Source organism: Mustelus asterias, chromosome 9, assembly GCF_964213995.1.
Source record: "Mustelus asterias chromosome 9, sMusAst1.hap1.1, whole genome shotgun sequence".
In the NCBI taxonomy this organism is placed as follows: domain Eukaryota; kingdom Metazoa; phylum Chordata; class Chondrichthyes; order Carcharhiniformes; family Triakidae; genus Mustelus; species Mustelus asterias.
Window position 1 is genome coordinate 47,854,061 of NC_135809.1, and position 19,106 is coordinate 47,873,166.

Sequence of the window (19,106 nt, forward strand, 5' to 3'; positions counted from 1 at the left end):
TGGAACATCAGAATTGCCAGATAAAAGCAACCAAGGTTTCTCTAGTTCACCTTTTTTACCATCCAGATAGTCACATAATGTAATAATGGAGTTGTTGCCTAATTATAGCAATTACTTTCCATCAATTAGTCCACAACTGACAGATGTGAGAAAAACCCAGTGATAAAGAACTTTGGGAACCACAGATTCAGAGTCAACTGCTCCTCCCAAGCATGCTGTATTTAGTATGTGATTTTTCAAATTGTTTTGTTTCTGAAAATAAATTCTTTGGAGACATTTTATGAATAATTTGGGAAATGTCCATTCCCAAAATATTTGTTGCAGAAAAAAACTATCTGATTTCCATTTGATTGAACTAATATTAACCTCTTCCACCATCTGCCTAAGGAGTCTATTTCACCCATGAAGTCATGAAAAGAAATACATTTCAATTTTGAGTGACACCCAACAGCCCAACATCACTGCTTAGCTTTTCATTCATGTGCATTTCTTTCCCTTCTCTGAATTTGTTAACTCCTGGCTTTGGGTGACTGTGTGGAGTTTGCACATTCTCCCCATGTCTGCGTGGGTTTCCTCCGGGTGCTCCGGTTTCCTCCCACAGTCCGAAGATGTGCAGGTTAGCTGGATTGGCCATGCTAAGTTGCTCCTTACTGTCTGGGGGACTAGCTAGGGTAAATGCATGGGGTTATGGGGATAGGGCCTGGGTGGGATTGTGTTCGGTGCAGACTCGATGGGCCAAATGGCCTCCTTCTGCTCTGCAGGATTCTATGATTGGCAATGCTAAATTGCCTCTTAGTGTCCAAATATGTGCAGGTTAGGTGGATTGGCCATGCTAAATTGCCCCTTAGTGTCCAAAGATATGCAGATAGGGGGACTGGGGAGTTCATACATGGGGTTACGGGGAAAGGGTTTGGCTCCTTCGGAGAGTCGGTGCAGATTCGATGGGCGAAATGGACTGCTTCTGCACTGTAGAGATTCTAAAATAAACAACCAATACTTGAAAGGATATTAGATAGACATTAAAAGTAATTAGTTAGCACTATTATTGAAGTTGTGAAGAGGAAGCTGACAGGAGAAGACTGAGCATTCACACTATGACATTGCACCCAAGCCATAGTTTGCGTCAGAAACCAGGCAAATTTGGAGATTTCTGGGTGCCTAATCTCTACAGATTTGATCAAAATGTTACAAGCTTTCCCCTGAAACCGAAACAAATGAATGCAACTCACCTTGGAGACATTACCAGTGCCTGTGAACACAAACGTAACTGGTCCAATGGACTTCGGCATCAAACCTAAGGAGATCTCGTAGCCGCAGTCCCGCACAGCTTGCACCGCCTGGGCACTGTTTCTGTAATTGTGGGCCATGCCAATGTGCTGGAAACAGAAAGCATCGGCTGAATACATCAATGCCAATTCACACAGCAGCTCACCAGCTGGCTCCAACTCAGAGCTGGTCGCTCCGTGACTGGATTCACTGGAGGAGCTTCCCAAAATACCCATTACTGGGGAACTTCCCTGGAGCCACCTCCCCGCAACCCCATCCCTCACACACTTCATAAAACAGAGGCTTCATCACACCTCCAATAAAGGTACAGTGACAGACCGGGAGAATCTCTGACAAAATCCCAGCCACGCACATAAACTCACTCAATGAGCTTAAAAGATATTTTACTTCACAAATATTTATCATGGATCTATTTTAATAGATGGGGTGGCTGCAAGGTTTGGTCTTTTGGTGAAGAGTTTGAAAATTTCTCAGCCAGAATCCGACCATCAAAGGTCTAAGTATTAATATATATTAATGATTTAGATAAGGGAAATAATCTCCAAATCTGCAGATGACACAAAGCTGGGGGCAGGGTGAGCTGTGAGGAGGATGCAGAAATGCTTCAGTGTGATTTGGACCAGTTGAGTGAGTGGGCAAATGCAAGACAAGATGCAGTATGACATGGATTTAGTGTGAGGATATCCACTTTGGTACCAAAAACGGGAAGGCACATTATTATCTGAATGGCTATAGATTGAGAGGGGAATGTGCAACGAGGCCTGGGTATCCTCATACACAAGTCACTGAAGGCACACATGCAAGTGCAGCAGGAGGTAAAGAAGGCAAATGGTATGTTGTTCTTCATAGTGAGAGGATTCAAGTACAGGAGCAGGAATGTCTTGCTATCACACCTGGAATATTGGGCTAAATCTTACCAAAAGGTGGCAGAGTGTTGTTTTCGGTGAGAAAACCGATCTGTTTTTCTTCAGAGAAACAGGCCGGTTTTCTCTCCAGATCTTGTGACACTGGCAAAAAAATCAAGGGGGGCGTGTTACATGCCATCATACGGTGGGGGCAGGGCCTCAACACACTGACAAAACCCAGCTGCATGGAGATCAGGGCTCCATCTTTATAGGGCACCCCAAACATAACCTGAATAAACCACCCCTCCAGCCACCACAGAGGACTCAGGGGTTCACCTCCCCACCCACGACTGAAGTTGGCACTTCTCTCTCTAACCGCTCCCCCCGATCATCGCACGCCCCACCCCCCCCCAGCCCACCTCCCCCAACAGTCTGAGCGGCATCCACCTCCACCGATCGGCATTCGCTGATATTCCTAGCACCTCTGTCCGCATCTGACCACCATATCTAAATGAATTCCACCACCCCCACCTCCCCCATGAGGCATCCACTGGGGCCACCCCTTGGCACAGGCTGACATTGCCAGGTTGGCTCTGCCAGGTTGGCGCAGGCTGACATTGTTGACATTGTGCCAAACTGGCCATGCTAACTTGTGCAAAGGGCAGTGCCAGGGGGCATTTGTCAGGCCACTGAATGGCCTTGTCCCTCTCTCCCAGGGGCTATAATTACCTTTGCACTCCTGGGGAGACTCCCATGACAGGTTCACATCTGTGTGAACCTGTTGTAAACTGCACTGAGGGCGGTGGTGGGGAAGCAGGGGGGGGGGGGCACAAGAAATCGGACGTGAACCCAATTTTCCACCTCTCGTCCTATCTTCCCAGCTCCCCACAATGATCAATCGGCATGGTGAGCCGGTAAGATCCCGTCCTTTATGTTTCAATCAGATCAACTCTCCTAAACTCTGATGAGTATAGGCCTAATATGCCCAACCTTTCCTCATAAAACAACCTCTTCCCCAGGAATCAGACTAGTGAACTTCATCTGAACTCTTTCCAAAATAAGTATGTCCTTCTTTAAGTAAGGAGACACTACACAAGATGTGGTCTCATCAATGCCCTGTACAGTTGTAGCAAGACTTCCCTACTTTTATACTCCATCCCCATGCAATAAAGCCACCGTGCTATTTGACTTCCAAATTGCTTGCTGCACCTACATGCGGGAATCTTTTAAAGGCCAGTTGATTAGAGTTTAGGACCAGCATGTCCCTGTGAAAATGAAGGATAAGGATGGCAACATTCGGGAACCCTGGATGACAAGAGAAATTGTGAGCTTAGTCAAAAAGAAAAGGGAGGCATACGGAAGGTTTAGGAAACTGAAGACAGAGCCCAGACAAAGCAGGAAAGAACTTGAACAAAGAGTTAGGAGTCTAAAAAGGGGCTATAAACTGTCCTTGGCAAACAGGATTATGGAAAACTCCAAGGTATTTTACACATATAGAAGGAGCAAGAGGGTGGCTGGGGACAGGGTAGGACCACTCAAAGGAGGGAATTTATGCATGGGGTCAGAGAAAGTGGGTGAGGTCCTTAATGGATACTTTGCACTGGTATTCACAAAGGAGAAGGACATGGTGGATGGTGAGTCTAGAGAGGGGTATGTTGATATTCTAGGGCTTGTCGTTCAAAAAAAGGTTTTGGGTGTTTTGAAACGCATTAAGATAGACAAGTCCCCGGGATCTATCCCAGAATACTGAGGGAGATGATTGCTGAAGCCTTGTACAAAATCTTTGTATCCGCTTTAGTTACAGGAGAGTTCCCAGAGGATTGGAGAACAGCCAATGTTGTTCCTTTGTTTAAGAAGGGCAACAGGGATAATCCAGGAAATTACAGGCCGGTGACCTTACGCTAGTGGTGGAGAAATTATTGGAGAAGATTCTTAAGGCAAGGATTTACTCACATTTGAAAAAATATGGGCTTATTAGTGATAGGCAGCATGGCTTTGTGCGGGGAGGTTGTGTCTCACAAACTTGATTGATTGTTTTAAGGAATGACAAAGATGATTGATGAGGGCAGGGTGGTGGATGTTGTCTAGCTGGACTTTAGCAAGGCCTTTGACAAGGTCCCTCATGGCAGGTTGATACAGAAGGTGATGTCACATGGGATTCGTGGTGAACTGGTAAGACGAATACAGAATTGGCTTGATCATAGAAAACAGGCAGTAGTGGTAGATGGGTGTTTTTCTGACGGGAAATCTGTGACCAGTGGTGTTCCACAGGGATCAGTGCTGGGATCCCTGTTGTTTATAATTTATAAAAATGATCTGGAGGAGAATGTAGGTGGTCTTACTAGTTAGTGTGCGGGTGACACAAAAGTAGGGGGAGCTGCAGATAGCAAGGAGGATTGCCAGAGGATACAGTAGGATATTGATAGGCTGGACACTTGGGCAGAGAAGTAACAGATGGAATTTAATCCAAACAAATGCGAGATGATGCATTTTGGAAAGTCAAATGCAGGAGGAAGTATACAGTAAATGGCAGAACCCTTGGAAGTAACATACAGAGGGATCTGGGCGTACAGGTCCATAGTTTCCTGAAAATGACATCACAAGTGGATAAGGTGGTCAAGAAGGTGTATGGCATGCTTGCCTTTATCGGTTGGGGCATAGAGTATAAAAATTGGCAAGTCATGTTGCAGCTGTATAGAACTTTAGTCAGGCCACATTTTGAATATTGCGTACAGTTCTGGTTGCAGCACTACCAGAAGGTTGTGGAGCCTTGGAGAGGGTATAGAAAAGGTTTACTGGGAAGTTGCCTGGTTTGGAGGGAATTAGATATGAGAAGAGATTGGACAAACTTTTCACTTGCTTTCCACGTTTTTCACTTGAACATCGGAGGCTGAGGGACCACCTTATAGAAGTTTACAAGATTATGAGATGCATGGATAGAATGGATAGTCGGAATCTTTCTCCCAGCGTAGAAATAGCAATTACGAGGTGACATACTTTTAAGGTAAAAGAGGGAAAGTTTAAAGGAGATGTGAGAGGCAAGCTTTTTACAGAGGGTGGTAAGTGACTGGAATGCGCTGCCAAAGGAGATGGTAGAAGCAGATACAATAGCAATGTTTAAGAGGCATCTTGACAAATACATGAATAGGCAGGGAATAGAGGGATATGGGTCTTTAGTTTAGAAAGGCGTAATGTGTCAGCGCAGCCTTGGCGGGCCGAAGGGCGTGTTCCTGTGTTGTACTATTCTTTGTTCTTAATAACCTGTTTTTCTATTCTTTCTCACAAACTAGACAACCTCATTTTACTCCACCAGCCAGTTTATTGTCAGCTCACTTAACCTATATAGATCCCTTTGCAAACCCACAACTTCCTTCCCTTCCTATCATCAGCAAATTTGGCCACAACACAATCAGTCCCCTCATCCAAGTCATTAATAAATAATGTAAATAGTTGAGGCCCCAGCACTGATCCTTACCGCAATTCATTAGTTACAATTTGTAAAGCTACAATTGACCCATTTATCTTTGTTTCCTGCTAGTTAGCTAATCATTGATCAATGTGAATATATCACCCCTAACACCAGGAACTCTATTCTTCTGCAGTAATGTTTCATCTGGCATCTTATCGAATGCCTTTTGGAAATCCAAATACACTACATCTACTCCTTCCCCTTCATCCACTGTGCCTGTTACATCCTCAACAAACCCAGGAACACAATAATACACAAAGGCTGGAAAAACAGAAGACCCCTTACCATGAAGGGAGTGTGGTGGCCGAGGGCAAGGAAGCGCAGTCCCAAACCATGTAAGATGTTGATCATTCCTGTTACAAACAGCAGAAAGAAACAATTAGGAAGTATTGTTCAGGTCACAATGGTCTGTTCCAAGTGGAAAAGGTTACAAACCAAGAGGAAAAATTCTGGAAAATCTCAGCAGGTCTGGCAGCATCTGTAAGGTGAGGAAAGAGCTGACGTTTCGATTCCAGATGACCCTTTGACCTGCTGAGATTTTCCAGCATTTTCTCTTTTGGTTTTGTATTATGGAAAAGGTTACAAACCGGGAAACAAGTACCTGCTACCCCAGCCCACTGGCCAAATGCCACAACCCTGGTCCCTTTGGTGTCGACCATCTTTTCATAATCAATGAGGCGGATTTCCTGCAAGTTAAAGTGCATACAAAAAGCAATATAAATTCAGGCAGTCCTTTAACAATCTGTATCTCTGTTCTGGCATTCCCGCATTCTGAGCATTTAATAGACACTCTTAGCACCTTCTCAGACTTCTGTGTCCTCATTTACATTCCCTTTGTCCCATTCCACCTCCCCGCAACCCCCCCCCCCCCCCCCCCCCCCTCCAACACAGTATAAATTTCTGCTGATTCTCTTTGCTCTTAGCTCACATGAAGGGTCATCGAGACTCGAAACGTTGGCTCTATTCTCTCTCCACAGATGCGGTCGGACATGCTGTGATTTTGTTTCAGATTCCAGCATCCACAGTATTTTGCTTTTAATATAACTTCATGGGTTTTTGTAGGAGTACCATTTCCCTGATTGTATTTCTATTGATGCAGTGATTAAACAGAGTTATCAGTATCAGAGTATCAACTTGCATTTAAGGGCCCAGTTTTGGCTCTCGGGAGTTCTTGAGAATTCTCCCGTCTCTGTGCACTCGACCCGAGAGGGAAATTCTGGGCCACGGTCTCAGTAAAACAGAATTTCCAACTTTTCCCCTCAGAGGGTTGTGGTATCTGGAATGCACGGCCTGGGAAGGTAGTTGAGGCTGGAAACCTTACAAACTTTTAAAAATATTTGGATGAACACTTGAAATATCATAATATTCAAGGATATGGGACAAGTGCAGGAAAATGGGATGAGCGCAGCTTTCGTGGTAGATATTGTCAGTGGTGACTCGATGGGCATTTATCTGACTCTATGACTCTATTGGGGGGAACTTTCCCGTCCTATCTGCCATGGAAACCAGAAGGGTGGGGGGTAGACCGTGCAAATGTCCGTTGACCTCGGGCGGGATTTTCCGGTTTTGGGGCAAGCACAGACGGAAAATCCAGCCCTATGTATTTAATTAACCAGGGTTTATACAGAAAATCAGAAGATCTTCTCTAAAAGCGACAAAAGAGAGCTCGCCTCAGGCCTACTTTACAACACTACACTATCGCAATGTCTCAAAAACAGGGAAACCACTGACAATATTAAAGTAAAAACAGGAAACGCTGGCAGTGCACAGCAGATTGATCAATATTTGAAAGGGGATCTGTATTTTTTTAATGTTGGATTCCCAACATTCACATTTGTCTTTTGAAAGCCGCATGGGGATATTGCATGAACTTACCCAATGCAAACATTTCTGCTGCAATATCTAAAATACACAATACTTATAGAGTAAAGTATATTTGTATTACTCTGTTAACTGATCTCTTCTGTTTATTATGGTGTTGGGGAGGGAGTTTATCTTTGGAGAATTTTGTTCACTGGCTCTGGTTATATTCTTGAGTGCCAACACAGTTCAGAGTTTTATTCATTTAATCGAATCCCACTGGCCTCCAATCAGGCAGTCTCTCATACAGAAGGCACAATGAATTGTATTGGTGTTTTTAGTTTCTCAGTATAAGAGTATTATTTAGGAAAACAGACAGAATTTTGGAGTGTGTTGATTTCTCATAGTACTGGGAAGAATTGACAATCTTGCTTTATAAGATTTGAGATGAGCAATAACAAAAATCATTTGTATCAAAAAAAAACTTCTGTAAAACAATACAATGTCAAGCAAATTTAAGGAGGAGGACTTTTGGTGTTGGGTTGGAATCCTGACACCAGGGTTAAATGGGGATCGAGATCCTGCACTGCGTAGAGAACGGTCATCTGGCAGTGACTTTCCGCAAATCGGTGGATTAGTGGCTAGAGAATGGACTCACCGTCCTGAGGCTCTTGAAGCTGGCGGGCAAGTAAGAGGACTTGAAGCCTGCCATTGCAGGGAGCCAGTCAGAAATGCCTCTGTTTTGAGGTGCCTCCTCTGCAACTTTTACATTAAAAAAAAGCCACAATACCCCCCATGGAGTAGCAACCTGTCTCGAGGATGTGCGTGTGTCCATTTCCCACTGTCTCTCTGCCTATAACTGGCTGCAGTTATAGGCAGAGAGGCGGGTTAGACTTCAAGGCCTGCCTACATGGTGTTGCTCTGATACGAAGAGGTCAGCTTCAGGGGCCTGCAGGTCCAAATGTTTTGGGAGGGGAAAAGTGGGAGCGGGGTGTTAGTGTGGGGTGAGGGGGCCACAGACTGACAGAACATTTCCAGTTGTTCAATGGTCAATTAAAGCCAATTGACTTATTTTGTTACCCGCCACTTGCAAGTGCGCATTACCTTTCTACCCCCTCCGATCGCCCCTGGGAAAATGGCCCCCAGGTGGAATTGTGCTGGCAAACTGCCCCTGTACTTATCTAAGGGGTATCGATCTGATTTCTGACCCTGTTTTAGGAAAATAATTTCCATTTATCCAGAAGGCAACACACTCAGTGTGCGCTAAAACACCTGATTGAACTCACTTTGTCAATAATTATAAAGATATGAAAAATGTTCAAACAAAGAGGCCTCTTGCAGCTATGAGGGGTGTTACCTTTCTACCTTTGCTTTCTCTGCACATATTTGTAAAGGTCGCCACATCAAATTCAGAGGAACCAGACTGTAAAAAGCTGTCAACAAAAATCCTACGCTTCCACTGTACCTTTTCAACGACAGCATCCAGAAGTGGCATGTTTGCCTCTTGGGCTTTGATGGTATGCGAAAAGAAGGCATAGGTCTTCCTCGGTATCAGCTTCTCCACTGGAGGGCTTTTCACCCCAATAATTAAAGAGGCCTCGGAGATGTCTTCCTGGATTATAGCCCCCGCATGCCGATAATCCTAAAAATGGAGATGTTATAAAGATGAACAAAATGGTCTCCTCTTTGGTAACTGAGGCCGCGATTTTCCCAAAAGTGCTGAATTGGCGGGAAAACTGTTCTAAATCCCGAATGTTTTGTCAGTTCAGCTTCTCACCCGAATCTCCGCACTCTGTGCACTGCAGAGGTCCCAGTCGTGAATCTTATTAAAAACACAGGTGGGCAGGGCCTATTCGTATCAGAGTCTGACAGTTCTGGAACTCTGCGCATGCGCAGTGGCCCCGATCTGTCAGTCTCCCCGTTTGCTGGCCGGCTCAATCACTGGCCAGCCCGGGACCACCGCAGTGCCGCCCTTCCAGCCTCCCCCACAGCCCAATCGCGGCCCCCACAACAATTCCTGGGCCAGAACTGACCCCCACCCCCTCCCCTCGCGGAGCGCCCCGATGCACAGCCCAACAACCCACCACCCACCCCCCCCCCCCCCCCCCCAGCAGTGATGATCCCCCCAACCCCCTCACCCCGGCAGACCCTCCCCCCACTGCCCCCCCCGCCCGGGGTCAGTCCCCCCCCCCCTCCGGGAGGCAAGCCCTCCCACACCCTGGCAGACCAACCCCCCCCCCCCCCCCAGCCTGCCCTAATCGCTGCCCTCCCTCCATCCCAGACCGATCCTGTCTGCAGACTGGCAGCGAGACCTCCCACCTCCACCAATTGCTCCTAAGCCTTGTCCGCAATAGGCCCCTCCCTCTTGGCACTGCCCAATGCCCCTGGGCATGGGCACTTTGCCTCTTTGGCACTGCCAGGGTGCCCATGCCCAGGGGGCACCATCCCCGCCACCGCCCGGCCCCCTGGGTGGCCCCGATTGCCCCCCCTTCATTCCGGTGGGGTCTCCCGCTAGTTCGCGAACATGGGGAGCTAGTCTGAACCCTGCCGGAATGAAGTACTCCTGGCGGGGTGGGGGATTCAATCGGGACCGGCAAGTTCCTGATAATGAACTGCTAAACATATTTAAAATACATTTAAAACAGATCCAAATGACTTACCTGCCTTCCCGCCGGTTTCCAGCGTGGTCTGACTGGTGGCTGTTCGCCGGCTCTGGGAGATGCGCATGCGTTCCCGACGCATGCGCAAATTCCCGTACAAGGCCGGCGATGCGCAGCTCCCACCACGGCCCGTCAGAAAGGTTGTGGGTCGCGATGGGAGAATCGCGGCCTGAGTTTCACACGCACTGAGCCTCAGCAAGACAATATGGTAGAGGTGAGCAAGTCCCCAGTACCATTTGACAATTGGTGCTAATTGTGCAAGGTTAAAAATAACTGATATTAGTGAACAGACATTTCACATTTTAGAGGGTGATTTTGCACTCACATTCGCCATCACCGAGAATGGCAACGTGGGAACAAAATTCAGAGAGAGTCAGGAAATGAGATTTTCGCCAGCAAGATCTGGTTTCCCATTTTCCCCGCCCCTCGCAGTGACATAGCATGCCTCATTTAAATACAATTTAATGAATTTGAATATTATTAAAGGTCAGACTCGTCACATGATTCCCCCCTCACTGAATATTCAAACCTTGCCGATGTGATGTCAAAGAGTCGAGGGGATCCTGCCGGAAGCACCCTGGTAAGCATTACCCCTGGAGCAGAGAGACATGCCCAGGCAGTGTCCTGGCACAGTTTGGCATTGCCAGGTTGTGGTGCCAAGGGCAGATGCTCTGGGGAACCAAGTGGAGAGGGTGGGGGGGGGGTCCTGTAATGTGTGGAGGAGAGGAGTGGCGAGACCTTTGAAGGGGAATAACTGGCAGCAATGGGGAGGAGCAAGCAGTGAAGTGGGAACACTGGTGCTACAGTGGTTGTGAGGGAGGAGAGGGGTGAACCCCGATAACTGTGTCATGGGAGAGAGGGGAGAGCCCCTGAAACTTCGCAGTGCTGGGTGGGAGTTGGCAGGGGAGGCTTGGGGGAGTTTTACCGCAGTGATCTAGACGCCCTTCAAAATTGGCGTCCCAATCTCTATGGAACTGGACTTGCCGGTGCTAATCAGGCCTCCTTATTTTTTTTTGTCAGAGTGGCTCAAGATCTGTTCTGTAAACTCGGCAGTGCATCTGGAGAGATGCACATCGGGTTTCAGTCAGAGCCTGACACACTGACAAATTATGGGAAAATTCCACCTTAGGGCTTCTATTCAACCAAGGGTGTTATTGTGAAATCCAGCTGACTGGCCTAACCAGTGCTGAGTATCACAATTTGAGTTCAGCACACCTGCAATGTTTTGCGCTACTTTTATAAACTTCACACATGAAAGTCGGCCCTGCCGACAAAACTAGCTGCACTCCAGGATGAACTAATCACCAATGGGAGCGTTCATTTGCAAACTTTCAACAAACCTTTAAAAATTAAACTAGCTTTCTTTTGGCCACTTTTGAGATCGAAAAAGGCAAATTTTAAAAGCTTTTAAACTTGATTTTCACTTAATTTATTAAGAAAGGGGCACTTCATGAATATAATTAGATTGCAAGATATATTTGTTACAAATGAATTTCAGTCATTTAAAATTGGGTTACCCATGGGTGATGGATTAACGTTGATTAAAAATTATTTTTGTATTATGTCCATTTTTAGCTGTATCATTTACACTGCACCAAGTTCCAAACCTTAAAAAGATTTTGTTTCAACAAAAAAATTCCTTCAAATATTTAAGATAAATTCTGTTTTAAAACATTGCCCTATTTGCACTGGTTCAGAACAGATTGTGCTGTGCAAATGAAACATTTTTCAAAATGTTCATTTTTTTCATTTTGAGAATACACCAGGATTGCTGATTGTACCTCAATGTGAAAATTCAACCCCCTATGTGTTGATATAGAATCATAGAATCCCTACAGTGCAGAAGGAGGCCATTCGGCCCATCGAGTCTACACCGACAACGATCCCACCCAGGTCCTATCCATGTAACCCCATACACCCACTCTGCTAATCCATCTGACACCAATGAAGAATTTATCATGGCCAATCCACTCGCACATCTTTGGACTGTGGGAGGAAACCGGAGCACCTGGCAGAAACCCACGCAGACATGGGGAGAATGTGTGAACTCCACACAGACAGTGACCCAAGCCGGGAATTGAACCCGGGCCCCTGGTGCTGTGATGCAGCAGTGCTAACCACTGTGTCACCGTGCCGCCCCTGTGCAATCTTGGCTCTGCTGTTTCACTAGAGGTGTTAACCCCATTTTAAAAAAGGAGGACCTTTTGGAAAGGGGAAAAGAAAATTAAATAGGATGGTAGAGAAAATAAGCCAAGAGATGTCATCACTTTTAGTTGCATAGTAACAAAAAAGATTGACTGGAAACCAAAATAATCTTTGAAAACTTGGGATTTTAGTCACAATGTAGCTGTGGCAAAAGCTTGTTCATTATTTACATTTGTGACTTTGCTCCATGTTAGACCTTAATATACTTGTTTGAAGAGAAATAATTTCATGAACATCCACTACTAAAATCATTCCACCAATGTAATGTTCAGAACAATGGAACTGAAATAAGGAATTAGAACATTGAGAGAAAAATATTCCAACTCAGGATGGAGGCCTTGGAGCTCCCATGAAAGATTTTCTCTTCCACGTAATCGGTAGCACTCATGAGCAAAACGGATTACCAAAAGTGAAAGGAAACTGGAAAGAGAAACAAGTTATTGCATTGCTGCCAGAATAATGAAGAAATCTGGAGAACCAGTTGAGAAATCTGTTCTGAGTGGAGAGTTAGTTCCTCATAACGGATTAGCCTGGCCATCAAAACACAGAGACACTGACAGATATTACAGTTTCTTATATTCTTTTTCCTTTAAAAATGTGTCATGAGACTTTAGAAAGTTCTATTTTACGGAAATAAAATTGCTTCACCAAAAATTCGAAAGGCAGACTTAAAAACTTCAGCGTGATTGTAGAAAACAGAAGTAAAACAGAACTAGGCCCGGGCAGAGTCACATTCCGGCCAATGAAAAGTTCAGAATTACCTTTTCATGGATGGCTCTTCTGTTGGATGGTTGCACCAGGACCTTGTAGCCTGCGCTGGTCACCTCTTTGATGTGTTTTGGGGCCAATGGTGCTCGTCTCTCCCAGGCGTTTATATCCTCCCTCCGCAATGCTAAGACAGCTTTGTGGTGCTGGTATCGAGGGTGGCCACACCTGAGGCAGCAGCTTATCGCTCTGCTTTTATGTTTCAACAACCAAAACATGGTCAAACCTGTTTATACAAAGGTAGAGAGCAATCCACATCCATTTTAGGACAGATCCACTAGACACCAAGCAAAAGGAGCCATGGCATAAATATTCAATAAGCAAGTCCAAACCACCCTGGTCTCAGTAGCATTCTGCTTTGAAAGGCAAAACAACATTTTGGTGATTACCATATCCAGCAATGGTTTTCAAATTTAGCTGTGAGAGAACACTCTCCAAATATTCCCAATGACCCGTACAAACATTGGCATTTCCAGTGAGTCTGTACAAATATTCAGACACATTCCTTTGCAAATTTTGATACACTTGCGTTTTTTGATAACGACATAGTCTTGGGGACCCTTGTCAAAAATAGTGGGATAGGGATTCCATGGAGTGGAGTGGAGCAGCATTTTTCTTGATGGCTCATGTGATGCAATCCTTTCAGTGCAATCACCCTATTTCCTGTCTCTACCCAATGGCATGCAATGCCATTACAGCAGAAATGTTGTGGTAATATGTAACAGTCACCATAAAATATCATGAAGACACTGCAGAGGCAATGAACAACATGGCCTGAACATGGACAGAAACCTAATAATTATCCAAAGCCTCTAAGGTAGGCTTGTTAACGTACAGCCCAAGGGTCACACCCAGCCCGTGAAATCCCGCTCCATGGCCCCAGAGTTAGTTTTCAAAATTCCTGTCAAGGAGAGGTGAGTTTTCATGGAGGATTCTGCATGGAGCTGCTCCTCCAATCACAGGCTATTTCTCTCCCACGTTTGCTGCTGATGGCCTATCAGCAGCAATCGAGGGAGAGAAACAGGCTCTGATTGGAGGAGCAGTGAACCCTGGCATTGGTGAGTGTGTTGAGGACTATTGGACAGAGGGAAGCACAGGTGAAGTGGGACTGGAGTCCAGTGAGCCAAGCAATGGTGGGACTTGTTTCTTTTCTTAAATACTTATCAATTTTTAAAATCCAGTTTATTTGTGTGCCACACCTTATTTTTCTGACATTTGCTCGTCAGCCTCTTGAGTGAGAAAAATATGCAAAAGTGCCCCAAAGCAAAAAGATTGGACAAGCTTGCTCTAAGGTTTCCAAATAAACCTTGCGCAATATAAATTGTTACAGCTGCACGTGATGTCAAGTCCACAACCTTACAAATATCATTTTCTATACTCATTCTTTGCCTCTGTAAAATGATGCATGTACAGGAGAGCCTGCAGATATATAAAAACAAGGATTTGTGTACTGGGTTAGATGGGATGCAGACAAATAAAGACAATTTTTAAAACATTTTTTACTCTAAATATCAGTGTTAAGCATTCCTCAAAGATTAATCAATGGTCAAGTCACCTTAAATACAACACAAATCTCCCACTACTGTACCCCAAGCACTGCCATGATCTGCACCTTTGGTTTGCACTAGTATGACATTTCCTGGAATGATTGACCTTAAAAGCGTGGTGGAAGATTGAGTCATATTAGCCCTTGAAAGGGAATTGGATGTATACTTGGAATGCAAAGATTGACAGCGTTTTGAGAGAAGGGCATGAAGATAAGACAAATTGGATAAGTTTTCAGAGATCTAACACTGGCATGATGGGCCTAATAGCCTCTGAGCGGCTTGATTTTATATGCCACATGTTCTTGGTTGCCTCATTGGGATGGCCAGAGCAATGCGAGTTTGTGCTATGGGTACGTAGCCATCGGAACTAGGGTGTGAAAGCCAAATTCATTTTGCACTAATTAGCAAGAAAGGAAAAACATTTTTAATTCACTTTGGTGGGTTGGATTTAAACTCAGGAGGCGAGCGGGGAAAGAGTCTTCTTAACATTTGAAGAGGAGCAGGAAAGCAGCAGCACAAACTTGGAAATGATGAGGGACATGGGAAAGGACGCCAGCTTGAATTGGGAAAGTGGATTAAGATACCAGTTACCGGGGTTCAAAGGGAGAAGAATGCTATGTTGAATTCATGAAGACAAAGAAGAGGAGTATCAGCATGAACTAGCGAGAAAAGTGTCTGAAAAGAGTGGCTATCTTTTGGGATTGCAGTGTCTCAATGAAATTGGTCTGGATGAGATGGAGTGTCACTATGAACTGTTTGGATATGGGACACTGACAGTGTTTGAATGCTTAACACTGATAAACAGTGATCTGTTTTACTCTTCTCATTTAAAATTAAAACTACACTAACTGTGAAGTACAAATGGGGTAAGTTTACCAAAGTGCACCATTTTAATGCAAAGTTCAAAATCCATTGGGGAAGGAATTTGGATTTCTCAGTTGAGTTTTCATGCACTGATGATTATTTCCTCCAATATAAATTGTGGAATGTTATGTATATCTACATCTCAAGTGTACAAAGCCAGTGTAATTCCTTGCTTTCACATGTCAAGTGGACATGCAGCCCCGATTTTACCATCAAGCTGCGCCTGTTTTCGGGCACGAAAACTTGGTAAAGTCAGGTGTGAGGCAAGTAGCATGATCCGCGCCCACCTCCGCGCCAGTTTCCCCTTTACCAAGGTCCAAAAATGGCCACGATCGGGCCCACGCCCAAAACGGGTGCAACAACCATTTAAATGCATTTGCTGCCACTCTGCCTGTGGTCAGTGAGGGGGAAGGGGGAGTCCGCTGCCACTCTGCTGGTGATCGATCAGTGAGGGGGAAGTGGGGGTCCATTGCCACTCTGCCTGTGATCAGTGAGGGGGAAGGGGCGGTCGGCTGCCACTCTGCCTGTGATCAGTGAGGGGGAAGGAGGGGTCCACTGCCACTCTGCTTGTGATCAGTGAGGGGGAAGGAAGGGAGGGGCGCGTTCGGTCTGGGTAGCGGGGGGGTGGGGGATAAGGGGGTCAGTAATGTTGCAGGGGTGGGGCAATGTCTGTGGGGGCCGGGGGAGGCATTATCCGGCCCAGGAGCAATGTGGCAGGGGAGCAGCATTCTATCATTTTTTTTCTGCGCATGCGCAGTTGGAGGCGCCAATCGGAGCTGCAGGATTTTGGGCGCGTTAGGCCCACAGGCTTCTGCAGCGCGATTCGGAATTGCTGATATTTTTTCAGGCAGAGTGCGTATGGGGGTGCCTCAGAATGGGTCTAAAATTCGGATCTGAAACACTCCCAGTTTCAAGTCCGCCCAGCACTTAGAATTAAAATGTTAAAATGCTGTCCTTCAGGTGAGACGTTAACTGTGGTTCATTAACCTTCTCGGGTACATGCAAGATCTAACATTACAATTTCGAAGGAAAGCTAGGTAGACTCCATGGTCAAGAATATATCCCTCATCCAACGTCATTGAAACAGCTTGTCTGAACGTTGTCTCATTGTTGTTTGTGGGATCTTGCTGTGCACAAATTATCTGCTACATTTGCTACATTGCATCAGAACTAAAGGCCATCAAGCTGAAATGTTAACTCTCGCTCCACAAACGCTGCCTGACTTGCTGAGTATTCCAGCACTTTCGGTTGATATTTCAGATTTTCAGCATTTGTATTTGTAGTTTCCAGGGGACAGTGCTAATATCAGCCTTGGTGCAGTGATAGCACCCCCAGCTCTGAGTCAGAAGGTGGTGGGTTCAGGACCGCGTCCACGTGGTGTCAAGTCCACAAGGAAGTGGCACAAGTGCTGCATAGTCTCCCTCGTGAGGCAGAGTCTTCGACGGCACATGTTGCCTGACAACCCCATGAAGACTACATGAGACCTTTCGTCTCCTTTAGTGCCTTCATGGCTGGTACAGCTTCCAGCTCCTAAGCCTGCCCTGTTCTCTCTGTGAACAAAGAACAAAGAACGGTACAGAACAGGAACAGGCCCTTTGGCCTTCCAAGCCTGCGCTGATCGTGATGCCTGCCTAAACTAAAACTGTATGCACATACGGAGTCCATATCCTTCCACTCCCATTCTATTCATGTATTTGTCTAGATGCTCTTTAAATGCCCCGCTATCATACCTGCTTCCACCACCTCCCCGGGCAGCGAGTTCCAGACATTCACCACCCTCGCACATCTTCTCTAAATTTTTCCCCATGCACCTTAAACCTATGTCCCCTAGTACTTGACTTTTCTACCCTAGGAAAGAACATCGGATTAGCCACTCTATCCATGCCACTGATAATCTTGTAAACCTCTATCAGGTCACCCCTCAACCTCCGTCATTCCAGTGAGAACAAACCGAGTTTGCCCAACCTCTCCTCAAAGCTAATGCCCTCCAGACCAGGCAACATCCTGGTAAACCTCTTCTGTACCCTCTCCAAAGCATCCACATTCTTCTGATAGTGTGGCGACCAGAATTGTACACAATATCCCAACTCAGGTTCTGGACAGCTGCAGCATGACCTGCCAATTTTTATACTCAGTGCCCCAACCAATGGAGGCAAGCATGCCATATGCCTCCTTGATGATCTTATCCACCTGCATTGCCACTTTCAGTGATTGGTGGACATGTATGCCCAGATCTCTCTGAATGTCAATACTCCTAAGGGTTCTACCATTTATTGTATAATTCCTACATGCATTGGCCCTTCCAAATGCATTAACTCACATTTGTCCAGATTAAATTCCATCTGCCATTTCTCTGCCCAAGTCTCCGCCCGGTCTATATCTTGCTGTATCCTCTAACAATCCTTTTCACTATCCGCAAATCCACCAATTTTTATGTCGTCAGCGAATTTACTAATCAGACCAGCTACATTTTCTTCTAAATCATTTATATATACTACGAACAACAAAGGTCCCAGAACTGATCCCTGTGGAAAACAGCTGGTCACAGCCTTCCATTCAGAAAAGCACTCCTCTACTGTTACACTCTGTCTTCTATGGTCAAGGCAGTTCTGTACCATCCTGCCAGCTCTCCACAGATCCCGTGTGACTTCACCTTTCCTACCAGTCTACCATGAGGTACCTTGTCAAAGGCTTTACTGAAGTCCTGTGCAGGATCTTCCCTGGGTGCTGCTTCTGGAGTCTGTGCTCCTCCAGTGCAGTTATTAGTAGATGACCAGCTCCGCTGATTCCAACCCAATATAGCTCGGAGTCCTGTGAGAGATGATATGAGAGAGGGACAGTCAGAGTCAGGTTGGTGCCACAGCCGCTGACCCACTGGCCTTCTGAACCTGGAAACAGACAGGGCCCGAGCTTCACCATCAGTGATCGCTCACTGCAGAACAGGACTAGCCCTGGCCTATATCCTTGCCAACTTAGACTCGCCTCTAGCCTCCCGTCTGGTTCTCCCATCCCTTTGCCTCTCTAACAGTGGGGGTTCTGAGAGGAGGGTTCTATGCTGGTGGCACAATGGTTAGCACTGCTGCCTCACAGCACCAGGGACCTGGGTTTGATTCCCAGCTTGGGTCACTGTCTGTGGGAGTCTACACGTTCTCCCCATGTCTGTGTGGGTTTCCTCCGGGTGCTCCGGTTTCCTCCCACAGTCTGAAAGACGCGCTGGTTAGGTGCTTTGGTCATGTTAAATTCTCCCTCAGTTTACCTGAACAGGTGTTGGATTGAGGGGACATGAGGGATTTTCACAGTTATGTCATTACAGTGTTAATGTAAGCTTACTGTGACACTAATAATTAACTTAAAACTCATCCTCAATGGCCAGGGTCAACTAAATGGCGATGTCCGCTCTGGAGCTAATGGATCGTGACTGGCAGATGTTGGGGTCCTGGCAGAGAAGTGAGTCCAGTGCCTCTAGACCCCATGGAACCACACATCGAGCCCTGAGCCCTGAGGATTCATCGCATTCCTGCTACTGTGGGTAGCTGACATTATTAAGGGTTAACTCTTGATGGCCCATTAGTGTGATGAGCATGAGTCTCAGGAACATTAGAGGGCACAATTGCCTTCTGTTTCAGGGAGAGGAAAAACTGAAAAGCACCATACTCATGCTAAG

At 46.0% G+C, this 19,106-nt stretch overlaps 1 protein-coding gene across 6 annotated transcripts in view; it reads right to left on the minus strand.

Annotated features, from left to right (window-relative positions):
• Positions 1-19,106, minus strand: part of aass (aminoadipate-semialdehyde synthase) — a 97,539-nt gene that overhangs the window by 72,212 nt on the left and 6,221 nt on the right. For 2 of the 6 annotated variants that reach the window (XM_078220136.1, XM_078220138.1), the window contains exons 2-7: positions 18,123-18,253; positions 13,028-13,257; positions 8,867-9,043; positions 6,203-6,287; positions 5,887-5,954; positions 1,230-1,376 (exon numbers count right to left, since the gene is read on the minus strand). In XM_078220136.1, the coding sequence (XP_078076262.1) occupies positions 1,230-1,376; positions 5,887-5,954; positions 6,203-6,287; positions 8,867-9,043; positions 13,028-13,249 (699 nt within the window). In that variant the 5' untranslated portion in view covers positions 13,250-13,257; positions 18,123-18,253. Of the gene's footprint in view, positions 1-1,229; positions 1,377-5,886; positions 5,955-6,202; positions 6,288-8,866; positions 9,044-13,027; positions 13,258-18,122; positions 18,254-19,106 lie in introns of those variants that run through there. The other 4 variants (XM_078220137.1, XM_078220139.1, XM_078220142.1 and 1 more) reach the window with 3 other exon arrangements.